The sequence below is a fragment of the Gigantopelta aegis genome, unplaced genomic scaffold (assembly GCF_016097555.1).
Source record: "Gigantopelta aegis isolate Gae_Host unplaced genomic scaffold, Gae_host_genome ctg5389_pilon_pilon:::debris, whole genome shotgun sequence".
In the NCBI taxonomy this organism is placed as follows: Eukaryota; Metazoa; Mollusca; class Gastropoda; order Neomphalida; family Peltospiridae; genus Gigantopelta; species Gigantopelta aegis.
In genome coordinates, this window is record NW_024534385.1 from 47,748 (window position 1) to 58,990 (window position 11,243).

Consider the following 11,243-nt stretch of genomic DNA (forward strand, 5'->3'; position numbering starts at 1 on the left):
AAATTAGGATCGATAAATGTACCCATTGATAGATCAAGTCAAGATACAGGAAAAATAAATAGTCATGGCATTAAGCTGCTGAATATATGTAAATCGCATAACCTTTATATCCTAAACGGTAGAGTAGGAAGTGACAAATATATCGGAAAGGTTACTAGCAAAGATTGTAGTCTTGTAGATTATATCATTAACACCTATCACATATTCGAAATGGCAAACAGTTTTCAGATAAATGAATATGATCCACTTTTCTCAGACATTCACTGCCCTGTAACTCTTAGCATTAGTACCACACCGACAACAGGTTTGCACGACACTACCGATGACATGCCATCACTAACTCACATAAACATACAAAAATGGGAACCTGATAAAGCTATGGAATTCAAAAATAATATCAATCAAAACAAACTTGAAAACATGCTCTTAATCCTTAACAACGATTCAGTCGCGATACAAGTGCGAGTTGACGCGGCAACCGAGGCTCTGAAAGACGTATTTCTTGATGCTGCGATAAAGACATTAGGCCAAACTCGTACATACACACAAAAAATGGTGACATCCCATTCGAAAATTCGTTTTTGCTACGGGAAATCTTCTGTATGTAGAATCCTTCACGGTAAATACCATATAGCAAAATCCACATACGCAAAACATAGAACCTCTTGTAATAGACTTAGTTTAATAAATGCAAGCAAATCTTATAAAAAAAATGCTTATCAAGAGAACGTAGAGCTCACAAATTTAAAATGGGAAAACAAATGCGAAACTTGAGGTCCAACAACCCAAAAGCGTTTTATAAGCTGCTTAAGCCCACAAACACTGAGGATAACTTGCCACCATTAGAACATTTCCATGATTTCTTTCGTGACCTAAACTTTGGAAATCCAGAAGAAAATAATATCGAAATACATATGGACAATAAATAAATAAAACAATAAATGCATTAAATAGAAGGATCGATGAACAAGAAATACTGTTAGCAATTAAAAGATTAAAAAATGGAAAGTCACCTGGAATAGATAATATTAAAAACGAGTATATTAAAACAACTTCTGACCTCATGTTACCAGTTTTCGTCAAAGTTTTCAATATTATTTTCGATCATGGAGTGTTCCCAAATGAATGGCTTAAAGGAATTATCAAACCTATTTATAAAAATAAAGGAGATCGTAAAGCACCACAAAATTATAGACCCATAACTTTACTTAGCTGTAGATCTAAACTATTCACTGCGATTCTAAATAAACGATTAAATGAATTTATTGAAGTTAATCATATCCTGAGCGAAGCCCAGACTGCATTCCGAAAAGATTATTCTACCACTGACCATTTATTTAATATTCATGCCATTATCGAAATTCTAAAGAATAAGGGTAAAAAATTGTCGACTTCCAAAAAGCATTTGATATGATATCCAGGGCTTATCTTTGGCAAAAACTATTAGATAATAAAATTAACGGCAAATTGCTCGTCATTATGCATAATATGTATCAGGGTATTAAATCGTGTGTTAGTGTAAACTCAGTACATTCTAAGTTTTCCCATGTGACATCGGAGTACGCCAAGGGGAAAATCTGTCACCGATCTTATTCTCCCTCTACTTAAACGACTTAGAGACGTTTTTAAAAAACAGAAATTGTATGAGTGTTAATAATGCAAGAGACGACGTAGATATATTTGTTGAAACAGGTGTATGTCTATTAAGCCTTCTATATGCGGACGATACTGCCTGACTAGCTTCCTGAGCATCTGACCTACAGCATACATTAAATGCTTTTTTCGAATATTGCAATACCTGGAAATTCAAAGTGAACATCGACAAGACTAAAGTATTAATATCTAACGGTAATACAAAGGATTACAAGAAAAGATTTATGCTTGGAAATAGGGTAATTGAGAATATAAAGGAGTACAAATACCTGGGACTAACGCGAAATAAACTTAATAAATTTAACACAACCAAAAAACTGCTAACACAACGAGCAACAAAAGCTATGTATTTCATTTTATCTAAATCTAAAGATAACAACCTATCAATAGAATGTAAATTAAAACTATTCGACTCTATAGTAACCCCAATCCTCCTATATGGTTGTGAAATATGGGGATATGAAAATACCGATATAATTGAAACTATACATGTAAACTTCATGAGACGCATACTACCTTTAAAAAAGAGCACACCGCTGTTCATGATATATGGCGAGCTCGGAAGAAAGCCACTCAGATTCATTACACAACAAAAAATAATTAGTTTCTGGGCTAGAATTGTAATGGGAAAACAAACAAAGATTTCATTCTTACTACACGAATTAATGTTGCGTGATCAGTTCTTGAATGAACAGTTATAAATGGATAAATAATATCAAAGCTATACTTGATAATCTTGGCATGTCAGACACATGGATGTACCGAAACTTTCAATCCACTAAAATACTCATAGAACAAATAAAATTAAGGTCACATGACCAGTACATTCAAAACTGGAACAGTGATAAAAATATATCTTTAAAGGAAAAAATTACAATATCATTAAAGATGATCTTAGCTTAGAAAAATATTTTAACATTTTACCCGAACATATCTGGTCCAACCTTATTAAATACAGAACTGCGAACCATTACCTACCAATTGAAACCGGACGATGGAATAATATCGCTTTAGAATACAGACTTTGCACACTTTGTGAAATGAACGACATAGGTGACGAATATCATTACCTGTTTATATGTAATTTTTTCACAGATATCCGCAAACTACTTTTGAAGCCATATTTCTATGTTAAACCAAGTACATTGAAGTATAATGAATTAATGAATACACCCACATGCAAACTAATAAAAGAAATCATGCATAAATTTAAGAAACCGTAAGTAGCAAACATATTACATATTATTTACTACATCATAAGCTATATTTATATACCATTGATAAACTATCTCATTTACTGATTTTTGCATTTGTATTATATTTGTACTACTACCAATTTTATAACTGTACTATTTTTGCTCCTGTAAACCATGTCCTACCATTGAACACATGTCCTCATATGCTGTAGAATACGGCCTGAGTGTAATAAGTTCTTGTCTTGTCTTGTCTGGTCTTGTCTTGTCTTGTGAGTAGAATGATAGAAAGACATGTTGAACGACTATTCACGATAAATGAAATAAATACGAAAATCAATAAATCAATAAATAAATACATAAATCAGGAAACCCATTCTCTGTAGATACTTACCATATTCTCCCTAGTGAGACAAACATGCCAGTTCCTAGAGAAGTAACATTTAAAGACAATTACAGTGACATACTTATGAATTCTTGTAATTCTAAAAACATTCTGCTGACACTTACTCCACTTATCCTAGCTGTGAACACAAAGGGACAGAAATATATGTACCTAGTGAGTTGGTAACTAATAAAACATTCAGCGACATACCTATGGGTGCCTGTATAACAAGAAATTCTTTATCTTCTGTTGGCTATCCCACTTACTCTAGCTGTCAATATCACGAGACAGAAAATAATACTAGCATATCAGTACCTAGTATTACCAAGGGTAGGTCCCCATACTTTGTATATAATGACCCGGCATATTATGATGTTCATCCGATTTACCCTAGTTATAATCATGGTGATCCAGACATGATTGTGCATTCTGAGTTAATAGTTAATAACATGTTTAATGTCATACCAGTGACAAGTTCACAAACAAAATATGAATGTTTGCAATGAGCCAATAGTTATTGATACTTTTAATACCTTGCCTGTGACAAGTTCACAAACCCTTGTACATACAGATATGAATGCATATAGTGAGCTAATAATTAATAATACTATTAATGCCTTGCCTGTGACAAGTTCACAAACCCTTGTACATACAGATATGAATGTATATAGTGAGCCAATAGTTAATAATAGTATTAATGCATTGCCAGTGACAAGTTCACAAAATGTTGTACATGCTGATGCATACCATAGTTTCCATCATGTTGCACAAACTATGACCCCTCATCAAGCCCAGATGACCACCCTGAATAATACAGTAAACAACAACATCGACAACCATAACAAACACACATCTGAAAAACAGTTAACTAAACAGTCCCATGTTAACCTGAACAGTATTTTATCTGACCATTTCACCAAACAGGCATCATGACAACCCAAACATATTTTTATCTAACCAGCCATATGTTAACAATCAAAGCAACATGACAGAAGGTAATTCTTCAGTTGATAATGAAATAGCATACATTGGTATAAACAATGACTATACCAAGTTGCGAATACTTAGTTCGAATGTCTGTGGTTTAAAAAGTAAACTAATTATACCTGATTTCTCATTATTAATATCAAAATATGACATACTGTGTTTTCAAGAAAGCAAAACTGATGAAACAGACTGTAAGCCAGATCTTATCCCGGGCTACACAACTTATTTCAACAACAGAAAAGGTATCAGACCCTCAGGTGGCATTGTCATTAGTGTTAAACATGCATTAGCTGATATTGTTAAAGTCAGTGAAAAAAATCAGTCCCAATATATCTCTTGGCTTAGTATCACAGGCACTCAAAACAAGAATGAAGATAATTGTTTAATGGTTGGCGCTGTGTATATTCCACCTACTGGCTCACCATATTATAAAGATGACACTTTTAATATTATCAAAAATGAAATATTTGAAAATGTAGAATCAGGGAAACCACTGCTCCTGCTAGGTGACTTTAATGCCAGAACTAAATGTTCTCCGGATTACACTACAGTTGATGATGTTTACACTGATGATGTTGATATGAATAATTTTATGAATGATATAACAAATCTTGACAATCTCAGTATTCCCAGAAATAGGGCAAGTCAGGACATAGGAAGGGTTAACCAGCATGGCGTGAAACTTTTAGATCTATGCAAGTTACATAATATATATATATATATATATATATATATATATATATATATATATATATATTCTCAATGGTAGATGTGGGACTGATAAATTTATTGGTAAAGTCACAAGTAAAGACTGCAGCCTGATTGGTTATGCTATAGGTACTCACCATGTTTTTAAAAATGTAACTGACTTTCAAATCTGTGATTTTGACCCACTTCTTTCTGATATCCATTGTGCTCTAATACTTACATATTCGTGTAAATGTAATACTGACACAAACAATCCTGTAAATCATAGTAACAGTGTACGAAGGGAAACAGCACGCAAATGGGTTCCTAGTAAACGTGAAGACTTTATAAATAATATCGACGACAACATAATCGAAAGCATTTCTCTAATTCTTGACGACGAGTCTACTAATACAAAAGCACGTGTCACAAAGGCCACCGATATGTTAAAATATCTATTTTTAGACACGACAACCTCGACATTCGGTCACGTGCGTGTATACAGTAACAGCCGTAACAAAAGGTCAGCGCACAACAAGCGACCCTGCTTCGGGATAAGACACAAACATTTACGCACGAAGTATCTCGAGGCCAAAACAATATACGCTAGAAATAAAACTACAGATAATAAAATGAGATTAATTAACGCCAGTAAGTCTTATAAAAAGAGTATATTTAAAGCTTTTGCACAACATAAATTTAAAACAGAAATTAAATTGAGACGGTTACGGTTAGATGATCCCAAAGCCTTTTATAAAATACTTAAGAAACAAGATAACTTAGGTAACAACGTTAACGTTCCTCCTATTGATACATTTTTCAACTATTTCAGCGACTTAAATAAGGGCGAACCCAATAATGATAAGTTATTTAATTTTAACATGGATAAAGTACTATATGAAGTAAACAATGACAGTATTATTAACGAAAAATTCAGTGCAGATGAAATAATGAAAGCCTAAAGCCAAAAATCATGTCTGGAACAAAAAACTTTAAAAAAAAAAAAAATGATTGCTCGGCCGAAAATGTTTAAGGTGATTTGAGCAATTTAGACGGGCTGCGAAAATAAAGTGCGTCGGACTATTTAAAAAACACCACCACCAACATAAATGTTTTAATCAGAGCCCAAAAAAATTAAAGTCCGACTGAGCTCTGATTGTCAAAACACCAATTCTAGTTGATATATATATATATATATATATATATATATATATATATATATATATATATATATATATATATATATATATATATATGTTTTTAGTATGTACGCTATCGCCTAAATCGCGATATAAAAAAGTTGACATACGATGCTAAATTTCCTGGTGTTAAAGGTCTAATCTTGAGCATTATGTACGCTGATAGCTACGACTATATCACCCCCAAACAATAGTTGTCGTTGGAATTCAACTTAAAGGTTTCAAATCGATAATGTTTTTAATATGCACACAATTTCGAGCATTATGTACGCTGATAGCAAAAACAAAACCCCGATAGTTGTCGTTAATATTCAACTCAAAGGTATGATATCGATAATGAACGCATACGCCTAAATGTTTCATATCAATTATGTTTTCAATATGTACGCATACGCCTAAATCGTTTTTAAACACCATTTCACATAGTTATTCAGTTTGAAAGCTCCAATTTCGTGTATTATATACGTATATGGTTACGAACATATCACGTCCAAACAATAGTTGTCGTTGAAATTCGACTTAACTGTTTCATGTCAATGTTTTTAATATGTATGCATATGCTTAAATCATGTTCAAACATTAATTCGCTTTATTATTCATGTTGAAAGCTGCAATTTTGAGTATTATATGCGGCAATAGTTACGATTATACAACGCTCAGAGGATGTCATTGATGCTGGGCCTAAATAGAAAATTTAAGCTTTCAACGTCATTGTCATTTCAATAATTCCATAGTTGTCTGGTATCGAGGCCCAGTGTGTGTGTGTGACGTTATGCGACCAATAGACAAGATCTCTGCGCAGGAGGCCATTGGGGTTGCACGGAGAGCAATTGCCTGACGTGAACCACCACCCAGCGCTGAAATCCGAAGGGCATGTGTCAGCGTTGTTGACGTCAATGGTGGAGAATGGCGCGTTTTTCAAACTCGTCAGGCAGTCGGAGAGACCATTTATTCCCATCTCCGACGAGAAGGTGAAACGGTACTGGTTGGATTCATCAGACACCTGCAAGATTGAGAACATAAGTCATAAATATATCAACATGCGGAATTTTTTGAACCCCAACAAAAGTGTGTAATAAATTTAAAAGTATGTTTTGTTTAACGACATCACTAGAGCACATTGATTTATTAATCAACGGCTATTGGACGTCAATCATTTGGCAATATTTTACTCATAGACTTAGAGGAAAGCCATTTTCCCATTAACAGGAATCTTGTATATGCATTTTCACACAGAGACACAACTGCCACTCATGGTGCACTGGTTGGAATGAGCTTTTAAGCATTTCGGAACTAATAAAAACAAAAGAAGCAAATACAACGTTGTTAGTTTAACGACACCACTAGAGCACATTGATTAAGTAATCATCGGCTATTGGATGTCAAACATTTGGTAATTTTGACTCGTAGTCATCAGAGGAAACCCACTACATTTTTTTTTATTGCAGAAAGGGATCTTTTATATGCACTTTCCCAAAGATAGGAAAGCACTTACCACGGAGTTTGACCAGTTGTGGTGCATTGGTTGGAACGAGAAAAAAATCCAATCAGTTGAATGGATCCACCGAGATGGTTCGATCCTGCGACGCAAGCACGTCAATCGATCACTCAACCGACTGAGCTAATTCCCGCCCCCTCCCCCCACAGTGACATAATTTTCAATTGTGATGAGTTTTATAAAAAAAAAGTTTTATACGTACGACAAAAATAAAGTTTGTTTTGCTTAACTACACCGCTAGAGCACATTGGCTATTAAATGTAAAAAATTTAGTAATACTGACAATGTCTTAGAGAGGAAACCCCTTACATTTTTCCATTAATAACAAGGGATATTTTTATATGCACCACCCCACAGACATGGTAGCACATACTACGGCCTTTGATAAATCAGTCGTGGTGCATTGGCTGCAACGAGAAAGAGCAACAATGTTTCGGCCGAGTAGATTCGATGCAACGACCAAACAACCTTAGGCAGACGCTCTACCGATTGAACTAGAGTCCGGCCCTTCTGACTGCTGGAAACACTGAATATACAGACGTTCTTCCGACTGAGCTAGAGTCGGGCCCTTCTGACTGCTGGAAACACTGAATATACAGACGTTCTTCCGACTGAGCTAGAGTCGGGCCCTTCTGACTACTTGAAACACTAAATATACAGACGCTCTACCGACCGAACTAGAGTGCGACCCTTCTGATTACTGGAAACACTGAATATACAGAAACTGGTATTCTAAACAGGGCTTCTATATTATGGTAGCCCCACTCCCGTGGCTAGTGATATTCAATGTTGGGTAGTAAATAAATACTATCGCCATTCCCGACGGCTAGTGAAAAGAAAAAAGTTGTCAAATGCTGCATTTAAATCTTAAATCCCAAGCCCCCAAATCCCTCTTTAGGTGGCATAGCCTATTATTACTGTTAGTAAAACTGTACAATCTGATTAAAATTAGCTCTACTGGGTCTACCAATAGATCTAACAACATTGCGTGGACTCCCATGTCCAGGTGGCATTTCATCTATAAATAACAATTTAAATATCGACCAATTACACTTCGCCTTTTATAGCGTTATTCGGGAGCATAAAAATTCTAAAAATATTGGGCGAGACTTGCTGGTCTATTTCAACATTGAAAAAAACAAAAAAAAAACAGGGGAAAAGTGCAATAATAAACTCTGGATTGTATACTAGTATAAACAGATTTTATGGCTATACCATCACGGAGTGTTTTTCCGTCTTGAAACGAATTTTATATAAAATGGTATATTGCAATTAGTTTCCGACCTACTGCGCAATTCACCCGAATCATTTCGTATACCCTCGGCATAATCCCGAATGTTTCAATTTCTTTTCAAATCACTGGCACGATTTTGCAAGTAAGGTTTTGATTGGTAGAATGAAAGGTCAACTGAACATGAACTCCAACGGGCTGCTGTTAGATTCACAGTGGAGCTAATTTTAATTAGATTGTAAAATTGTATTTACTTAAAGAAGGGCTATTGAATTTATAATCATGGCTAGTAAATGTTTTAAATTAATGATCCCATGGCTAGTGGCTTTTTATAACAATTCTAGAAACCCTGTTCTAAACGAGAAAATTTATTTTCAACGTCGTAGTCTCGATTATTATTATTATCATATTATTTTATTATTATTATTATTATTTTATTATTATTATATTTTTTTTATTTAATCATTTAGAACAGATCATTGGCATCAATTTTCATACTGTTCCGCTACGTTCTTTACAATTATGTATTGTTTATGTTATTTTCTTTTTAATACAGGGAAGCATGCACTGTAGCACGGAGTGGCGGAATGTAGCCCAGTGTTATAGCGCTCTCCTGATGCGCGGTCTGTTTTGGATCAATCCTCGTCGGTGGCCCATTGGGCTATTGCTCTTTCCAGCCAGTGCACAGGGAATGGTGTATCAAAACCCGTGGTATGTGCTATCCTGTCTGTGGGATGGGGACCGATCCTAGACCGACCGCGGATCAAGCGATCGCTTTACCACTGGGTTACGTTCCACCCCATGCACCAGACAGATTCATGAAATCAACCACTAGTTTGCCAAATGTCCATTGGACTCTGCATTGTATTATGTTTTGTTGTTCAGATTGTATGAAGCCAATTTACGATAGCAGTTGATCGCGATAGTATACAAGTTTATAACAGTTCTACAGTGTTAGTATTTTGCATTATCAAATAAATGGTATTTTAATACGCCGAGGTAAAATTATAGCTACTTTAATAAAAGAAGATAAAGTCAAAATTAGGGTTTTGCTTTTATTAAGGGATATATACAGAGCCGTCACTAGCGGGGGTGCGGTGGGGGATAGTTATTGATATTGACGTGTTAAGTATATAACCTCCCGTAAATGGGTCAAAAGGGTATGTCAGAGCCTGTAGATTTGAAAATCCCCCGACCCCCTAGCGCACTGGGCTTTCTATGATCGTTCATTACAAGAATTCATCTGCCACCCCCCCCCCCCCCCCCCCCCCCCCCCCCAACTCCACCCCAGAAACACAAAATCCTAGCTTCGGCCCTGATATAAATATATACCTTAAAATGGTTGTAGAAGTGATATCGTACAAGCTGATCACCAGGGTCTCTCGTTATAACTGTGAAATCCAAGTCTTGCGGTCGGCTATTGGTTATGTAAGACACGTGATCAAGCCCTAGCCAATGATCGCCATAGAAATGTCCAAATCCTGACTTGTACTCCGCCCACGTCCGCGCGAAACTGACGTTGCCAAACTTTTGATGTTGCATCACTGTTCTTCCTATGGTCATCCAACACTCCGCTCTGAATGGAGCCGGTGCCAACCTAGGGAAGATCCAATATACAGCTCGCATTGTGCTGTAGGTGCCGAGATTGTAACCTTCTGTACAGTCTGAAACAAAAAAGGAAGAGAAGAGTTTGGATGTGGTTAGTGGGTAGCAAATTTCTGGACAGTTTGAAGAGAGAGAGAGAGAGAGAGAGAGAGAGAGAGAGAGAGAGAGAGAGAGAGAGAGAGAGAGAGAGAGAGAGAGAGAGAGAGAGAGAGAGAGAGAGAGAGAGAGAGAGAGAGAGATACATTACCCCCATCTCCCTGTTGGTGCATTTTCTGTGAGTCCAAAATGGCGGACATTTGTTTATGTCTTAATTAAGTACTAAATTTCAAGTAACATATCCATCTGATGAGGTTAACCATCCAAAACAAATTACCTATTTTAACAAAACCTGTTGGGGCAGCATACATATTATTTCAATATGAGCTATTGTGAATAGAAATTTTATCTTCAATGTTATATTAAAATGTTGGTAATATCAGTCACTGTATTCTTGAACTGTACTCAGTGTAGATTCAATTTAGAAAAAGAGCACCCAACAAAGTCGAAATTACAGTAACTAGCATTATATAATAAACTTCTGCAAAAACATCCAGCTGACCAAGATGTTATATAATCCCACTCATTTTATTATTTTTAAATTGTATATGTATTTATGTGTTAAACACTAAACAGTGGATTTTCCGGACCATTTGACACCCCTAAAACCCTTCTCTTGGATCCGTGGTTGATTATTATATATGTATTATGCTATACAATATCAAATTATATTGATTTAATTAATTTAGAAAACTTATTAAAAGGGATA

General features: G+C 35.4%; 1 protein-coding gene across 1 annotated transcript; it reads right to left on the reverse strand.

Annotated features, from left to right (window-relative positions):
• Positions 1–6,798: 6,798 nt before the first annotated feature.
• Positions 6,799–10,497, reverse strand: LOC121366352 (angiopoietin-1-like; the record flags this gene model as incomplete). Its single annotated transcript, XM_041490835.1, has 2 exons — positions 6,799–7,107; positions 10,166–10,497. Coding segments are annotated over 2 exons (641 nt in total), but the record flags the coding sequence as incomplete, so codon positions are not given.
• Between the last annotated feature and the right edge of the window lie 746 nt (positions 10,498–11,243).